General features: G+C 47.8%; 1 protein-coding gene across 1 annotated transcript; it reads left to right on the forward strand.

Annotated features, from left to right (window-relative positions):
- The first annotated feature begins 287 nt into the window (after positions 1-287).
- On the forward strand, positions 288-15,636 carry baz1b (bromodomain adjacent to zinc finger domain, 1B). Its single transcript, XM_076994398.1, has 19 exons — positions 288-1,080; positions 3,332-3,448; positions 4,124-4,268; positions 4,524-4,713; positions 4,911-5,230; positions 5,406-5,591; positions 5,693-7,178; positions 8,147-8,285; positions 8,731-8,894; positions 9,133-9,250; positions 10,016-10,114; positions 10,346-10,523; positions 10,885-11,070; positions 11,276-11,423; positions 11,585-11,732; positions 11,835-11,944; positions 12,040-12,218; positions 12,426-12,532; positions 13,859-15,636. Exons 1-19 carry the CDS (start codon positions 962-964, stop codon positions 14,574-14,576), a joined length of 4,857 nt encoding a protein of 1,618 aa, XP_076850513.1. The 5' UTR covers positions 288-961; the 3' UTR covers positions 14,577-15,636.
- Positions 15,637-18,010: the final 2,374 nt, after the last annotated feature.

Genomic DNA, 18,010 nt, shown 5'->3' on the forward strand with positions numbered 1-18,010 from the left:
CAGGAAGTATGTCTCTTCTCGTGGTCGGGCTACTGCACTCGGTCAGTTCAGAATTTATCGTAAACTGAGAATTCGTATAGTGATTTGTCTTTATCCGACATATTTACTCTTTCTTTCCAACCTAGCACTTTTAGTTTCTCTATTTCCTTTCAGGGTCGTCCCGATAGAGGTGGAGTGGACTAGACAGTTGACAGGGGCGTTAACCAATAAGAGTTCTTTGCTTCGGAAAACGTATGTGCGGAGCCAATGGGTAATTGAGGTGGGTGGGATAAAGCTACGCGACGCCGCTTGCTGCCGGGGTAACGGAGTTTTGGGGTTGTACGGAATGTTGCCGGTGAAGTAGGATCTCCCGCCATTTTTCAATCAAGCATTCTGTCTCTTATAGTCATTTGTAGCGAATAACGGACACATCCCTCGACTGCCCTGGCACGATCGAGAGTTTCTGACAACGAATCGGAAAAGAATATCCATCGCGCGCAGAAGAGGCCCGAGTGCACCCTGGGACACTTCAGAAAGCCCGCCATAGCCCTCACGAGCGCCTCTGGCTTCACGCGCGAGCTGGAGGAGTCAGTCGGTTGTGTTTCCATCCCCGGCGCTCAGAAGTTTCCTCACAACGCCGGTTAAAAAAAAAACCCCAGAGGAACCAGCGCAGCTTCGCTTTAAAGCAGTACGATGTTCGCCAAGTAGCTACGCTATGACACAGCCGGCCCTTCGAATAACCGGAGCGAGGAGAGCGCTAACCCGAAGTGTTATTGTTTTTTTGGGCGCTCTCTCCGCCGCTAGCCCGCTAGCCTAGCCCGCCGCTAGCTGCGCCCTGAATGTTGGAGGAACGTGGGTGGCGCTTTGTGTTCTCGTCGGAATCGGGAGTTCATGGTCGTGTCGTGTTTTGACGTGATTTTTTTGCGGTAAAAAAAGGAGGTTTATATATTTGTTCGTCGCCGTTCGTCACCCGCGAATTACGATGGCGCCGTTGCTGGGCCGGAAACCCTACCCGCTAGCCAAGCCGCTGGCGGAGGCTCCAGGCCCCGGAGAAGAGGTGTTCACCATCCCGCACACCACGGAGGCCTTCAGGAACAAAGAGTATCCTCTCACACCGCCCGCCAGCTCGGGCTGCACTTACGAGGACACGACGGAAAGACGGAAAATCCGTAACTACCTAAATTACCACCTCCAGTTTCTCTCACCGGGTCTTTCTTTGTTAAATGACGGGCCGGTTTATGTTTCGCTTTTGTGGTCGTCCTGATGAGCGCACGCCAGCTGGTCCTCGGCGACGCTACACGGCTAGCTAACGTGGAGACGTCACCGAGCCTCGTGTAAAGAGGTCGACCACTTTCGGGAGATGTTCGAGGTGGCTAAACACCAGCGTGCCGGACTGGGTGCCTCGCGTTTATATGTTGATTTGAACCGAGCTGACGTTAGCACGCTAGCACCAGGACTTTTCAGGGCAGCGTAGCCACGACGTCTGGCTGCCTCGCCGTACACCAGGAGCCGCCATGGGCTGGTGTGAGAGCCACGGGAGCAGTGCAGAGGCGAGGTTGATTTGGTAGGTTTAGATTATTCTGTGTGCGAGGTATCGGAGTTGCCATGTAGCTAGCATAGCTAGTTAGCTGCATTACAGACTGGATGGTGTCCGTTAGCCTTTTGCTAATGACGCGTCAGACCTTTGGTTCAGGTTGCGGTTTCGTTTGTCATATCTTCTGGAAAACGTGCTCTCTTATTTAGGGTTATAATGCACTGTATACACTTGGGTGGATATAGTTTGTGTTTTGTATCTGCACTCGAAGTCTCTAGGTTAGTATGTCTAGCTAACTAGTTATCCTAGGACAGAAAGAAAAGTGATGGTACCTCGTGAGTTTGGTGATTGACAGGGTGGGAAGAGCTGCGAGGCCCTCACGCGTGTTGACGTCTGGTGTGGCAGACGGGTTCCTGGCGGTGAGATCGCCACATCCCTTCAACTCTCAAAGTTGATCTGTGCTGTAGTCAAGTATTTCTGCACACATGAACAGTAATAGACCAAATCATGTTTCCTGCGTAAATCCATTTAGTGAATAGCTGTATTTCTAAACAGTCGTAGCGACTAGCATGAGATTGACACATACCTGCCAAACTTTTATTTCTTGTTTGTTTTTTGTCTTGTTTCTAAAGCTTACGCGCGTTATTTGAACAGTTGTATGTACGTATTTCAGGGATCATCAGGGGCGTCGGTGTTTTTAAACGCTTTATATAATTCGGTTTAGGGGGTTTCCTTCGATTTATCACCATGTTTGCCCTTCTTTGGCAACGAGATTCTTTTATCAGACAAAGTCAAGATTCGCTCTATGTTGTGCATTTGTTTCTAGAGATGGCTTGTGTTATGCCTTGTTTTGCGCAACTCTCCAACTTAAAGATTTCATAATTTCACCACATTGTATTTAAAAGTCCGCCTTCATTAGAGGCGGGACCAATAATGTGCCTTTTAATTATTGAGCTCCTCGGATGCACACGGACATTAATCACTGGCATTAATTATGAATGAAAGCTCACACGCTTTCTCAGGTCCCAGGCCACAGAGCTCCATCTGATTGGAATAAATACAGTGTCAAACCAGATGTACTACTCTGGTTATGCAGTGTAGCCTTTGAAAACCAGAGGGTTTATATGAGGAATAGATTTGAAATTTGTGTATATAAAATCCCCAAAGTGCATGAGAACAGCAGTGAGAGAGATACTTTTTATTTTTAAATTAACCCAGAGGAATAATTATATATGGTTATTATACCATTGATAAAATAAATCTAATAGTGGCCACAAACGTTTGCACAGTACTGTAGATTTCCTATGAAGAGTAACTGCATTGCAGTAGTAAGAGAAATTGAGGTATTTACAATTGTGGTGAAGTACACAAAGTTTCCAAAGAAACAGGACCTGTTGAACAGAGGTCATTTATCCGCTGTGCAAGCAAAGTGCTTCTTAGCAGTAACCAGCTTATATTTAAAAAGTTGATGTTTAAATCATAACATCCATTTCGTTGGGTTCTTAATTTCAGAGTGTATATCATTTGTACTTCACTATATTTTATTACTGTATAATACAGTTACCTGGAAAAACTGATAAAATAACTGACATAATATAAAATTGTCATAACATTTGCCACTATTCTAACACATTTTCGATTGGCAATTATTAACAGTTTAGCAGTTATCAGTAAGTGTTTGATCCTGGTTCTTGTGAGTCATGTATTGATCAGGTGTTGCTACCTGGTCTTGGAGATGTTCCTTACTTTTGGAGATGTGTATGTCTTCTGTCTGTGTGCACGGTCTGTCTGTCTTTTGTCCTTAACGGCTGTGCTCAGAGAATATGAGGCGCGGATGCAGAGGTACAGTGAGCGTATCTGGACGTGTAAAAGCACGGGCAGCAGTCAGCTCACGCACATGGAGGCCTGGGAGGAGGAGCAGGAGGTCACCGAGCTGTGAGTCCCAGAAGTGCAGTCAAACAGCAGTGTGACCTTCGTGGTCCGAGACGCAAGCCACCCCCCCATGTTTGAGCCTCATGTCCAGGCAAATTCACATATTGGGACCTCAGTGTGTAATCGTTCCCGCTGTCCAGTGGATCAGGACTGTCCTTTAGATAAAACTGCTACATGATTCTGCTACCATTCCTCGTTGGCCAGTAGTCCTGCTTAGTTTGAAAAGCAGCCTTTAGAAAACTTTCCATTAGAAACATTGCTCATTCATGCAGGCTGCTCACGCGACTATCGGATGTAGACATGTTCATCAATTCTGATATCCTTTCGCAGCAGAGATGTAGGATAGATTTGTGTGCCTTTAACATTATCACACAGCAGTTGTTTTTATTTAGCTTAGCACCCTCTGCTGGCCCTAATGGGAAGTTTTGTAGTTGGTTCCATTTTTATTTGGTTTTCATAACAACTTTGCTCTTTATTTCTTGCCTTGATATTTAATCTTAGATTTCCTAAAAACTTTTACACAGACATTACACTGAAAACCTGTGAATTGTTTCCCACCTCTCTTGTAAAAAATCTAAGTCTCTAAACGAGTTTTATGTTCCCCATTGCTTTGGTTATTTGACCTTGCTGCTCTGAGATCAGTGTGTGAAAGGGCTGGGTGGGCTGGTGTTGTTCCAGACTGCAGGAGGAGTACCCCGTGTGGTTCGAGAAGCCAGTGTTGGAGATTGTGCACCACAACACAGTGTCGCTGGACAAACTGGTGGATCTGGCCTGGTTGGAAATTCTCACCAAGTACGCCGTCGGAGAGGAGTGTGACTTCCTGGTCAGAGTCTTTATTATTATGGTCTAAACCGTCGCCATAGACACGATCGATTCCCACGATTTGTGTACCTTTCTCCTCCCACACCCCTTTTTAAAGTTCTTGTGTCTGAATATTTCCTCTCTGTCCGTGGCTTGCGTTGATGATTGGGAGTAACATTATGGATGTGAACTGTAAGCAAGAATAGTATAATTGCCAACTAATCTGAATGATGGTCTAAACTATCTCTCTCTTTCTATCTCTCTCTTTCTCTCTCAGGTCGGTAAGGACAAAAGCCTGCGGGTGAAGGTGGTGAAGGTCCACCCTTTGGATGCTGCTCAGGAGGAGCCGTCTGAGAAGAAGTTAGAAGGCGCATGCGACTCCCCCTCCAGCGACAAGGAGAACGCCAGCCAGGAGAACCAGAAGAAGGAGCAGCCTAAAGAAGAGGAGAACAGGAGAGATGGCCTGTGTGAGTCGCCCCCACCGCACCCCCCTTCTCCCCATCCTTTAGGGCCACACAACGAAGGCCTGTGGTATTCTGGGACGCCTCAGAGTTGTTACATAATATGTGCCTATTTATATCTGTGAGCAAATCGTTTTTGGGTAGTTTGTCCCACTCCATCCATCTCCCAATATTCGAGGGTGTGCTTGCCTTTGTCGGAGCAGGTGACCGGGCACGGCGCTCTCCCAGAAAGCTCCCCACCAGCATGAAGGAGGAGAAGAAGAAGTGGGTGATGCCGAAATTCCTGCCCCACAAATACGACGTGAAGCTCCTCGACGAAGACAAAGTGATCAGCGACGTGCCGGCAGACAGCCTCTTCAGGACAGAGAGACCCCCCAACAAGGAGATCATGCGCTACTTCATCAGACACTATGCACTCAGGCTCGGCGCGGGAGAGAGCGCCCCCTGGGTCGTGGAGGATGAGCTGGTCAAGAAATTCAGCCTGCCCAGCAAATTCAGCGATTTCCTCTTAGACCCCCATAAGGTAGTGTGTAGTCCAAGGTGAAAAATATATAAAAATGAAAATGTTTATAAAGATTATATTCAAAATATTTGGATATATATCTGTGTATATACAAATATTCAAATGTGTTACACACATTTTTTCCTTTATGCTCAGCAGTGTGTGTTTCTTTGTGTTTGTGTGTGTGTGTGTGTAGTTTCTGGCAGAAAACCCCTCGTCCAAGAGAAAGAGCCTCAGCTCTCCAGAGGGGAAACCCAACAAGAAGCTGAAGATGGCAGAGTCTGGAGAGTCGGATGGCATGAACGAGAAAGGGAAGAAGAAGAAGAAGAAGAGAGACTCTCAGAACATGCCTCTGAGTCCCACGCTGTGGGGAAACATGCAGGTAACGTTGCCTCTGATGTTTTTAGTGTAGGTACCTTCAAACCAGTTTTCATGTTGGGTATCTTCCATTTTGAACTGCTGATTTTGCCTCTGTGTGTTCAGGTGAAGAAAGTGAATGGTTCTCCGCTGAAGGTGAAGAACTCCGGCACGCCGAAGAAGTCGGAGAGCAAGAAGCCCGCCGACGCCAAGAAGAACCGCCGGACGCCGAGTGGTCAGAAACTCTCCAAAAAAGACGAGAAGGGCTCTGGGAGTTCCAAGAAGCCCAAGATGAAACAGATGACCCTGCTGGACCTGGCCAAGAGCCCAGCTGCTTCGGGAAGCCCCAAGAAGAGGGTGCGGAGCTTGGGCCTCGGCACGCCCAAGCTGGGCAAACCCCTGCCCCCCATGGCTCTGCACCTGCTGCGCTTCTACAAGGAGAACAAGGGCAAGGAGGACAAGAAGCACGCGCTATCGTCCATGGTCACGCGGACGGCCAAGACGCTGTCGGCGGAGGACCGCGGCCGGCTCCCTGAGGAGCTGCGAGAGCTGGTGCAGAAGCGCTGGGAGCGTCTGGAGGAGCGGAGGCGCTGGGCCTTGCTGAGCGACGAGGAGAAGAAGGAGGCCATCCGCAAGAAGAGGGAGGAGGTGAAGGAGAAGCTGCGGGAGAAGGCCAAGGAGCGTCGCGAGAGGGAGATGCTGCTGCGTCGCGAACAGCAGCGCCGCTACGAGGACCAGGAGCTGGACGGCCGCTCGCTGCCCTCGTTCCGGCTGGTGGACATGCCCGACGGCCTCCCCAACACGCTGTTTGGCGACGTGGCCATGGTGGCGGACTTCCTCAGCTGCTACGCCGAGCTGCTGATGCCCGACGACCAGTACCCCATCACGAGCCAGGCGCTGATGGAGGCGCTGGCCGCGGACAAGGGCGGCTTCAACTACCTGAACCGCGTGCTGGTGGTGCTGCTGCAGACGCTGTTGCAGGACGAGCTGGCGGAGGCCTACAGCGAGCTGGACATGCCGTTGTCGGAGATCCCCCTCACCATGCACTCCGTGTCGGAGCTGGTGCGGCTGTGCCTGCGGCCGTCGGACGCGCAGTGTGGCGACAGCGCTCGCGGCTCCGACCAGTGGCAGGCCTCCCCCGTCGGCGGCTACGATGACGTTGTGAGCCCCGCCCTGCTGGACCGCCTGGAGACGGCCGAGGTGTTCGAGCTGGCGCCGGCGGAGAAGGTGGGCCTGCTGGTGGCGCTGAGTCACCGCATCCTGATGACGTACTCGTTGGAGGACCACGTGGATGCCGTGCACCAGCGCTCCGCCGAGCTCTGGAAGGAGCGGCTCGCCACTCTCAAGGAAGCCAACATACGCCTCCGGGCCGAGAAACAGCGGCGCAAAGAGCTGATGGAGACCAAGGGGCAAGCGGGGGCAGCGGGGGCGGGGCCAGTGGCAGCCAAGCCCGAGGAGGCAGCCAGCAAAATGGAGAAGAAGAAGGAGGGTGGAGCCAAGAAGGAAGCGGTCAAGGTGGAGTCGGAGGACATGATCAGCACAGTGAAGAGTCGCCGGCTGATGGCCATTCAAGCCAAGAAGGAGAAGGAAGAGCTTGAACGACAGAACAAAGGTGAACAGAGAGGACGAATAGAAGGCCCCGGATGGGTGGAGACGCGTAGAGTGGTTTGCGGGAGCCGTGCGGACTGAGTTGAGAGGATGAAGCAGTCAGGGCCGTGATGTCCCCTTTGAGTAGACGCTGTCCTGTGGCCAGGAGCTAGAGGCTTGGTGTGGTGGGTATGTGGGCCCCAGAGAGGAGGTGAGCCGGGAGTCAGCACCTGTCAGACAAGCAAACAAAAGTGTCCTGAGGGAAGGGTTCAAGTCGCATGCAGCTGTAGCCCAGAGCTGAGTGTCCCAAATTCGACGGTGTGTTAGGCAGCATTCCCACAGCTCAGGGAGTTTCTGGAATTTCATGGAATTTTCTCTTCCAAGCTTGAAAGGTCAGGGAATCTGATCATTTTTGTGGGAGTTCGACTCATAGAACATCAGGGGTATTTTATTTGTAGCAAGTTTATATTTTGTTCAAATTTATGGGTTTCCTGTATTGCATTCGATGTTATGCTTGGCTGATTTTGCCACAGGAGCATCACAAAAGGAGCACATTTTTTCTCTTTGTTGGGTCATGACATTGTAGCCCTGTAGTGAGTGAAGGGTAGTTCAGGTAGTGTAGGACTGGGATATTGCTGTCAGAGTTGGAGCAGGAGCCATGGTGCTGGTTAAGCGCCATGGCAACAGTGAGCATGTCTGATGTGGTGGGGGTGTTGTCATTTCACATTGTCAAACCCAAGAGGGCAAATGGAAAACAACACTGGCTCAACAACAGTATTAATAGGTGTGTGTGTGTGTGTGTGTGTGTGTGTGTGTGTGAGCTAGAAAGGGAGCTGGGAGTTAGAGTGGATGTAATTTCATACACTACATGCAAGATCATTGTGTTTGTGTATGTGTAGAGCAGAATATTGTTATTGATGTGTGTGTGTGTGTGTGTGTGTGTGTGTGTGTGTGTGTGTGTGTGTGTGTGTGTGTGTGTGTGTGTGTGTGTAGAGCGGATGGAGAAGGAGGCAGAGGAGGAGCGTTTGCGGAAGCAGAGAGCTGCAGCAGAGAGATCCTTCCAGGATGGCATCACCAAGGCTAAACTAGTCATGAGGAGAACACCACTAGGCACCGACCGCAACCACAACCGGTACACACACTCCACCTTCCTATTACCACACCGCTACACAGGGAGCTTCTCCTCGCCACTGTCGCTTCTCTCCTGCTCATTAGGAAAGCTGCTTTGTGTTTTTGACTCATTACACACACTCCCTTACTATTGCTACACCGCTACACAGGGAGCTTCTCCTCGCCACTGTCGCTTCTGTCCTGCTCATTAGGAAAGCTGCTTTGTGTTGTTGACTCATTACACACACTCCCTTACTATTACCACACTGCTACACAGCCCACACACCTCTTCCCTTACTGCACACACACACATGCACACCTCTTCCCTTGCTGCATACACGCGCACACACACACACACACACCTCTCTCCTTACTACGCACACACTCCTCTTTGCCCCCCTAACACACAGAGAGCAGTTGAGATGCTGTAGTGCAGCAGGTGACCGAAGCTGTCTTGCTGTGCACAGGTACTGGCTGTTCTCGGATGTGGTCCCGGGGCTGTACATAGAGAAAGGCTGGGTGAACGACACCATCGACTACTGCTTCACCCTCCCGCCAAGACCAGAGGATGAGGAGGAGGACGAGGAGGAGGATGAAGATGAGATGAAGAAGGAGGAGGAGGATGTGGAAGGTGGGTGTGACCTTTCGCTATGGGTGTAGTTCCATCAGAAACCTGGTTCATGGTGGAGGAAACCTTGTAGTGTCGGAAGATCCGACACTTTGTCCTTTACACACAAAGAACATTTTGTTATACTAGTTTAGCTGTTCTTAGCAATACATGTCCTGTATAGTTCTGTTTGAGTCTAAATGTAATTGAATTTTCTTAGTAAATAATAAATTATCTAAATGTTCTTTGTTCATTTGTGTAGATGGGGAGAAGGAAGATGATGAAAGCATTGCCAGCGTCACTGAGATTGGCCAGCAGGGGGTGCCGTCTCCTGAGACCTGCATAGAGACCACTGTACCCAAACAAGGCCAAAACCTCTGGTATGGGGGGAGAAAAACATTATTTTATATTGGGGGCGTGATTGGCTATTGGGTGGGTGGAGTGTAGATCACACAAGTCTGCCTCAGACTGTCCACAAACTGTTTGTTTGTTGTTGGATACTTCATTTCCTGGAGCCTGAAGGTGGTTGTTCTCTCCACGTCGTCAGTCACAGATCTGCATGGTTATGTCAGCTAACAAACCCAACTACACGCTGTTGAAGAACAGCGAGGCTTTGAGGCCTTTGAGGTTAGCAGGCGTCATAGCGTCTCAGCCTTCCGTCTGGCTGGAGGTCGTTTGTAGGCTGTGGAGGAAACGCGGTTCTGCTCCAGCGTGCCCTTGTCTATAAGGCCTGGACTGTGTACCAGCAGACAGAAGCTTGGTTTACAGCTCTGGACAGGTCCTCCGTGACTCCATACATCGCCTCTGTTGTGTAAGCCACCGCCTCAGGCTTTTGTGGTTATGTGAAAACTTAGTCTGTCAGCAATCATTTTTTAAAGATTTGTTTACTTTCCATCTGCTCAACATCTCGAGGCGCATTACTGTTCCTGGAGTAGCGGTAACCGGGGCGTCCAGCGCTGCGTCTGGAACTGATACCAAACGGAGTCTTTAGTTCAGAGTGATCAGCCCAACCATTTCTCCGGCAGACGGGACACGTTTCTGGTTTTGTCTTTCTCGTTTGCGCTGGGTTGGCCAGTGTTGAGCGTGGTGCAGGTTTGTGCGTGTGCAGTTCGTGGTGGTTTATGGGACGCTGTCTTTCGTTGCAGGTTCGTGTGTGATGCTGCAAAAGATTTTGAAGAGCTTATCGAGAGCCTCCACTCTCAAGGTGTGCGGGAGAGTGAGCTGAAACTGAAACTGGAACTCAAGTGAGTGCGCACACACAGACACACACAAACAGTACACATACATACATACACATGCGTATATTGTCACACATGTGCTTACATATTCATACACTTGCATATATGCCCCTGCATGCGTGGACATGTTGGCTGCTATATACAGCATATATAACACTGGTAGGGTGTTTTTTAAGCACCCATGGAGGTGATTGCACCCGCTCTGACTCCGCCCCTCCTGACTCCCCCCCCCTGCAGGTTCCAGGACATCATGCACTCCATGCACCTGAGTCGGAAGGGCAGCGCGGGCCTGCGGGCCTGTGATGGCCACCAGGAGCTCGTACGTTACCTCCGCAGTGACATCATCGAGGTGGCGTCCCGTCTGCAGAAGGGCGGGCTGGGCTTCATGGAGGACACGGCCGACTTCGAGAAAGTGGTGAGGGGGCGGAGCTTGGCTAGGTCCTCACCTGTGTGGATCGCTGTGTTTGTTCTGGACGGCGCGTTTTTAGGAGTGCACCAGTGTGAACAGCGTTGACATTAATGTTAATGACATGCCCTGTAATAAACTAGTTTGAGTCCAGCAGGTTCATCTTGGCTGTAGCGTTACCAGCTGCGTTATTTTTGTTGTTGTTTTTTTTTTTTGGTTAACTGGTAGAGCTAGACATTGGTTTGTTCAGAGCTTTCTTGCGAGTGCGCTCTCTCTCTCTCTCTCTCTCTCTCTCTCTCTCTCTCTCTCTCTCTCTCTCTCTCTGTTTGATTATTTTTGTTTGAGAATGTTTGTTTGTTTGTATGTTGAGGTGCGAGACCTGGAGAACCTGCGGGACTTTGGCGAGTGTGTGATCATGCTGCAGGAGAGCGTGGTAAAGAAGTTCCTGCAGGGCTTCATGGCTCCCAAGCAGAAGAAGAAGAAAAAGGAGGCGACGGAGGGCAGCAGCAAGCCTGAGGAGGTGGACGAGGAGAAGAAGCTGGCAGAGGAGGCCCGGGTGTGTGTGTGTGTGTGTGTGTGTGTGTGCGCGCGCACACACGTGTGTTCCAGTGCGCGTGTACATTGTCTGTTCATTATGAGCAAACAGGATCTCCTGTGTTAATCCCACTGTAACCCTGTGGGGCCTCTTTCCACATCGCTGAGAAAGGAACTCCGACCTACTCATCTTTTTGCCCTCTGCCTTTTCATCCCTCGGCCTGCAGGTGGCCACGGCGGTGGAGAAGTGGAAGTGGGCGATCCGTGAGGCGCAGACCTTCTCGAGGATGCACGTGCTGCTGGGCATGCTGGACGCCTGCATCAAGTGGGACATGTCTGCAGAGAACGCACGCTGCAAGGTCTGCCGCAAGAAAGGTGAGACAGGACAGGAAAGACAGCACAGTCCAGGAGAGACAGAGATTTTGGGGTGCACAGAGGAGGGGCACTTTAGTGGAGGTGTCTGGGTTGATTTGTTAATGTTGATGATGAGTCCTTTACTAAATGCTGTCGTTCTTGCTCTCTGTCTCCCCCTGTAGGAGAGGATGATAAGTTGATTCTGTGTGATGAGTGTAATAAGGCCTTCCACCTGTTCTGCTTGCGGCCGGTGCTGTACCGCATACCTGAGGGGGAGTGGCTCTGCCCGGCGTGTCAGCCAACCATCGCCCGTCGCTGCTCTCGTGGCAGGTGAGACCCGCCCACTCCTTCACATGCTATCATTCATTCACGAGGAAATTTACATGCACATCACAACACACTAAACCCAAATGTCCTGCATCTCTGTTTCAGAAACTATAATGAAGACACAGAAGAAGAGGAAGAAGAGGAAGACGAAGATGAAGATGAGTTGGATGACTCCGAATCCGAGGAGGAGGAACAGAGGGACACGGGACACAGCCGTGAGTCTTCATCGCTCGGACAACTCGTGCATTGTTTTCTCCTGCTAGCTCAGACATCTCTAATTCTCGCCTGCTTCCATACTTGCATTTCCCAGTGAGGCCGAGAAAGAAACCGAAGTCGTTCCTGCGGACAAAAGTCCAGAACAAATCGGCATCCAAGAAACACTCCCCTATCAACGCCAGACCTGCAGCCAAACCTGCCTCAAGACCTTCACCAAGAAGCGCTCCAAAATCACGGGCGGCTCTGACCAACCCAGCAGATATCGACGAACTGGTGAGGAACCGTGTGTGTGTGTGTGTGTGTGTGTGTGTGTGTGTGTGTGTGTGTGTGTGTGTGTGTGTGTGTAAGAAAGAGAAAGACGCCTGCTGTTCAGTTGGACCAGATCTCTATAGATATTTCAGAAGTACTCATGTTTGTTGTTGTGGTCTGTGTTTGCAGTGCTGTGCAGTGATGTTCTGGGTTGTGATTGTGTTTCTGCAGTTACGTCAAAGCTCCAGGGTCAAAGGCAGCAGGCAAGCGCAGGAGCTGGAGAAGTGTGAGGAGATCTTGCAGAAATTGATCAAATTCCGTTACAGTTGGCCGTTCAGGTACACACACACACACACACTAGGGCTGTGAATCTTTGGGAATCCCACGATTCGATTCAGAATCAATTCTTTGGGTCACAATTCGATTTTTTTTTCAGATTCTTTCAGATCCCAACGATTTGATTCAAAAACGATTATTTTCCAATTCAACAATGATTCTCGATTCACAATGAGCTACTCCGGTCTGCTGGCATGAAAGCAGAGTACATTTATAAAGATATTATAATTGTAAAGGTTTTATCAACATATTGCAATAATGTAAACACACAAAGGTAAATCCAAGACAACATGTCTGATTTATTTATTCTTGCACATGTGTTGTTAACTTGTACAAAGACAACACAATATCTTTGAGGCCGACACTCAGAACACTAAATTAAACTAATAAAACTGTAGTAAAATAAACAAAATTGGTAGGCTTAGGCTAGCTGCGAGAACTTTCCACTACTCAAAAATTTAATTATACAAAAATACTGCGCTTTCTGTAAAAACAACAAATTGCTTCGTACAAGAATTAGGCTTAGGCTAGCTCCCTATTTCTTAGAACATGCCACTTCCAGAAATAAAATTACAATTTTTTCCTTAACAAATCGCAAAAATTAACAATATATGAAAGTGCTTCCAAAAATAAAAGTGCTGTTACATTAATAAAATGAGTAGGCTTACGTTAGCTGCCAGAACTTCCACTTCACAGATGAAAAAATATATATATATATACCGTATTTTCCAAAAGCCGCATATATCTACTGAACTGAATATATTTAACTGAACTGATCAGTTTCTGAACGGTGCCTGTAGCGTTTCACATGTGACAGATTTGGCTTTCAGCCAATGTTGTTGAATTCCAACTCCTCTCGTTTATCCGCATAAAGACGCTACATTGTTGATTTACGTTTCTATGCATAAATAAGAGCTAGCCTTTAATTATCAATCACAGCAAACGACATTATCTATGTCCAAAGACACACTGGCTCAAGGTATTAATTATTTTAAATAAAATACACACTGGCTGTACCGAAGTTCACCTCTGAATATAGCCTGTTATTTATCCACTACTTTTTAATGTCATGCGATCTACCCACACTTCCTTCGCGATCAACATATTGGGCATCGCTGCTTTAGCAGTTTTGCCTAGCACTACGGTGGCTAAGAAGGCACACCCGTACCGAAAAAAAAAATGAGAATCGATTCTGAATCATTCAATGTTAGAAACACGATTCGAGCTCGAATCGATTTTTTTTCCTGCACCCCTAACACACACACATCCTAGCAGAAGAGCACCATCCTCTGCCCCCTTCTCACTCAGTTCTCTTACCCCCACCCCAGAGAGCCTGTGTCAGCAGAGGAGGCTGAGGACTACCAGGACATCATTGTCTCACCCATGGACTTCAGGACCATGCAAATGAAGTTCCAGTCGTCGCAGTACCGAGGCACGCATGACTTCATCGAGGACATCAAGCTGGTGTTCTCCAACGCTGAGGAGTACAACCAGCCAGGCAGCAGCGTGCTGCAGTCTGTGGTGCGCACGGAGCAGACCTTCACCGAGCTCCTCCACAAGATCCTCCCTGGGGTGAGTTACCTGCGCCGGCGGGTCCGCAAGCGTGGCCCGCCCCTCCGCCAAGACGAAGATGAGGACGAAGATGAGGACGACGAGGAAGAGGGCGACGACTACGAGAAAAGCAGGAGAAAGATGCAGAACGGCAAGCGGGGAAGGGCACCGGCCAGAGGCCGGGAGGGGAGCGGGGGGGTGGGGAGGGGGGCGGTCCGGGTGCCGCGGCCCGTCGGGCGCCCGCGCAAGCGGGTGGAGAGCGAGCACAACGAGGATGAAGAGAATGAGGAGGCGGGTAGGAGGAGGAGGAGCAAGAGGACAGTCACCATGACAACACGGAAGGACTATCGAGAAGATGAAAGTGACAGCGAGAGGGAGAACAGGAGGACTGGCTCGAGGAGGGCGGCGACAAAGGTGGTTCAGGAGGCGGAGCCAAGCAGCGACGAGGACTCAGTCAGCCAGCGACATTCCAAGAAACAGAAACGCTCGCTCTAAAGTCCAGGGCACTTCTTTTTTTGTGTGTTCCTTACAAATCGGATCCTTTCCCCATCCTGGCCTCTCCTGTCTGTAGCCGCCCCAGACTGCAGGCTAGACCTGTTCTCACTACAGAAACCTCCCAAACTGCCTCAATGTAGAATACTCCCCCCCCCCCCCCCCCTTTTTTTTCTTTTCCTGGTTTATTAGACTTTTTGATGTTTTGTGTTCATATTGACAAATGCAAAAGATACTGATTTATATTTGTAAGTCATTTATTACTGGTGACTTATTTTTCTCAACCAAGAAATGTTTGATCTCTAATGTGATGATCTCTGTGAGCTCTTAAAAGACACTTTTTTTTTTTTTTTTTCCTCTTTTTTTTAAATTTGACCATAAGCCACTTAATTTCATGGGGGGTTTGGGAAATTAGCTATTGGGGTATATTGCCACGTGTCCATGCCTCATTTGATTGTCAGGTGAGTCAGCTAATTAAAGCCAGTGATAGAAAGCAGGTCAGCTGTGATTGAGGGTTCTAGAGCATTTTGGAAGATTTTAAATGATACTCTAGAATTAAAATTCTTTTTTTTGGGAGGGGGGTGGTGTACCGATACTATTATCGTCATGGGGACAACCAGCACCAAAATATTTTTTCCTTGATAATGATATTTCTTTTTTCAGAGTACAATACAAAATAAATAAAGCATTTGCTATAGCTGAAATCCTGTCTGATGGGTTTGCATCATTTCTTCAGAACAAATGCAAGCACTGTTATGGTAAAACCGGTTTTACCTCCACATGCTAATTTAAAAGCCTTTGAAGATGAGTAGATGGGGGGGGGCAGTGGTGAATTTTGGTGCTGAGTATCAACCGATAGTTGGTTACACTGATTGGTATCTGTGCACACCTGTGGCACTGGTGGTGTTGAGGTGTGTAAGACTATGCCCAAAAGGGAAGGTTGATCAGAGTGCGTGGTGTGTTTTTTATTTTATATATTTTTTTATTCATTAATTCATTTATGCTGCCATGCTCTGCTCTTTTAGTCGTTCATACAGTTTTACAATAAAGTTAGTGGAAATTATGGACGATTCTTTGATGGAGCCCAAAATGATGTTCTGAATTGCTATTATTGTTATTTGTTCATTTGTTCATATATGTTCATTGTTCATATATGTTCATTTGAATCTTTTGATCATGTCTCCAAGCCAGAATGCCTCCATGTTGTCTTTCAAGGGTGTGCATGACATCCTGTCCTGTAAGTCCTGGAACACCTCGCCCTGCTCTTTTCCTGCTGTCTAGCAGAGAGCTGCTTGTGTGAGCCTGTTTTATACCAAGTGGAATCACTTCTCCAGGAGATGGGGCATGGAAATCCCAAATTAAAGCCTTGTGAAGTGGTTCTGGGCCTTTTTAAGGAGAGAAAATCTGGTTAGTTCATGCTGCATTACCCCATACTGACCTGCAGGTGGCACTCTTTTGTTAAAAGTTAAGCTTTGCTTCTAACAGTGTATGAAGAAAATTTCAATCTGCTTGTAAACGGAACTATTTCGTAATGGGCAGAAATAGACCAAATGATAAATGATTGAGTTTCTGAATGTAGATTTAAATAATATACTATATTTTAATATGTACATTTGTTATATAGTTTGTATTCAGGTTAGTTGTGTGGAGCTTCAGCTTAGATGCACAAGGCTCATGTGATTGCTGGTAATTGTGTAGATGGTGAGCGTTGACCATGTTTCTTTGAACGGCGGCGAACTTGCCCCAGTATCTTTGCCGTCTGCTATATGTCATAAAGAAATCAAGGGTGCTGTGTGGAAAAGAAAAACCACAAACATAAACCTGTTCTCACCTACTCCCTCCAAACCTTCACACTATTTGTAGCAGCGTTTCAAACCCGGATTAGTCACAGTGTTCCTGGCATTATTTATAATATATATATATATATATATATATATATATATATATATATATATATATATATATATATATATATATAATGCCAGGAACACTGTGCTAGGAACACTATATATTGTGTGTGTGTGCATATATGAGTGTGAAAACTATTAACTATTTCAGGACAACAGTCTTGTTGCCTTCATGAGCATGTGATTAGCATTAAGCGCCCAGGATACGTGCTTTTATTGTGAAGTCTTTGACACGTGTGACCCCATGGTGATTTAAACAGAGCACACATGCCACCTGCAGTCCTCCGTGTTCTCTTGATGAGGATCAGTGTAAAGAGGGAGGAGTCTGATCTTAGATTGGCGCTCCTGCTTGGGGATGCGGCAGAACTACAGGCCAGGAATTATGCGGAATTTGCCTTCGAGAAACCCGTTTGACGTGACTCCAGATTATTTTCATATTTTTATTTATTGTATGGTTCATCTGTGTCTTTAAGCTTCACCTTCTTGTACAAATCGTAAAGTTTGTAAAAGTAAAAGAAAAAAACATTTTTGTAGCTGTTTGTTTTATTAAGGTAATTTCATGAGAACATGTTGGTGTATTTTATTTATATCTAAAGTGGTTTCAGTTTCCAGTGTGAATTTGAAACATGCAGAAGCCGAGCGTGAAGCTCTGGAGGTGTGGTGGTTTCTGACCCGTGAGGGAATGTGAGGAGATGCGTGTGGAGTTCCCCTCGCTAGTCTGAAGGAGCTGGAAGGAGGTGTGGGTGTATGTTAACATTATCCTTGCTTTTTAAGAGCGTCAACCAGAGTGGGTGTCTTAATACTAGACTCAAACGTCAGTTGCCGAGTGGCCCATTACTGAAATGGCAAAACGAATTAAACGGTAGAATACGTGTTCAGGTTCTTCGACGTTGTGGCGTAGCCATTGCCGTCAGCAGACATGCGGGTCAGTTTCCAGCTGTGGAGAGACCGTGATGTGTGTTTACAAAAATTAACAACAAGGCGACCTGCTTTCTATCCTGATACTCCCCCCAGGGCTCATCACATATGATTACTGTCCAGTTTTTACATGCAAATTAAAGAAAACTATAAACACTAGTGTGATTGTAGACTTTTCCTTTTGTTTGATGGTTGGTTTTCTTCTTTTTTTTCGTCAATAGATGGTGTCCCCAGCCTGTCAGTCATCACTACCAGATAAAAACTTTTATGTGGGAGGAGGGGGGTTTTTATCCCCCTCCACTGCTCTCTTTCTCTCTTTTTTTTTTTTTATGTTCACAGTTTGTCTTGGTCTTTCCTTGCTGAGTTCAGTGAAGAGGAAGTCATAAAGGAGCCATTGGTTGTGCGTGTTACAAGAATGATGTTCGATCCAAAAAGGAGAGTGTATATTGGCCGAGCTTCTGGGCCACTAAAGAGCATGAAAGTACTACGGCCGTAACGTGTACTACCCTAGACGCTTGGGTCTCGATGACTCCGACTGGCACTTGTGTCTTCAGTCCCTGCACACTAGGGACTGCTGGGAAGGGGGAGGTGCCCCTTTCGTTACTTTAATGG

This window comes from Brachyhypopomus gauderio, chromosome 2 (assembly GCF_052324685.1).
Source record: "Brachyhypopomus gauderio isolate BG-103 chromosome 2, BGAUD_0.2, whole genome shotgun sequence".
NCBI classification, from domain to species: domain Eukaryota; kingdom Metazoa; phylum Chordata; class Actinopteri; order Gymnotiformes; family Hypopomidae; genus Brachyhypopomus; species Brachyhypopomus gauderio.

Bases quoted from the DNA above. Each gene is read 5' to 3' on its own strand.
- baz1b (XM_076994398.1), top strand. From the start codon at position 962: ATGGCGCCGTTGCTGGGCCGGAAACCCTACCCGCTAGCCAAGCCGCTG. The intron at 8,895-9,132 runs GTGGGTGTGACC...TCATTTGTGTAG, and splicing joins GGAGGAGGAGGATGTGGAAG to ATGGGGAGAAGGAAGATGAT. The intron at 10,115-10,345 runs GTGAGTGCGCAC...CCCCCCCTGCAG, and splicing joins AAACTGAAACTGGAACTCAA to GTTCCAGGACATCATGCACT.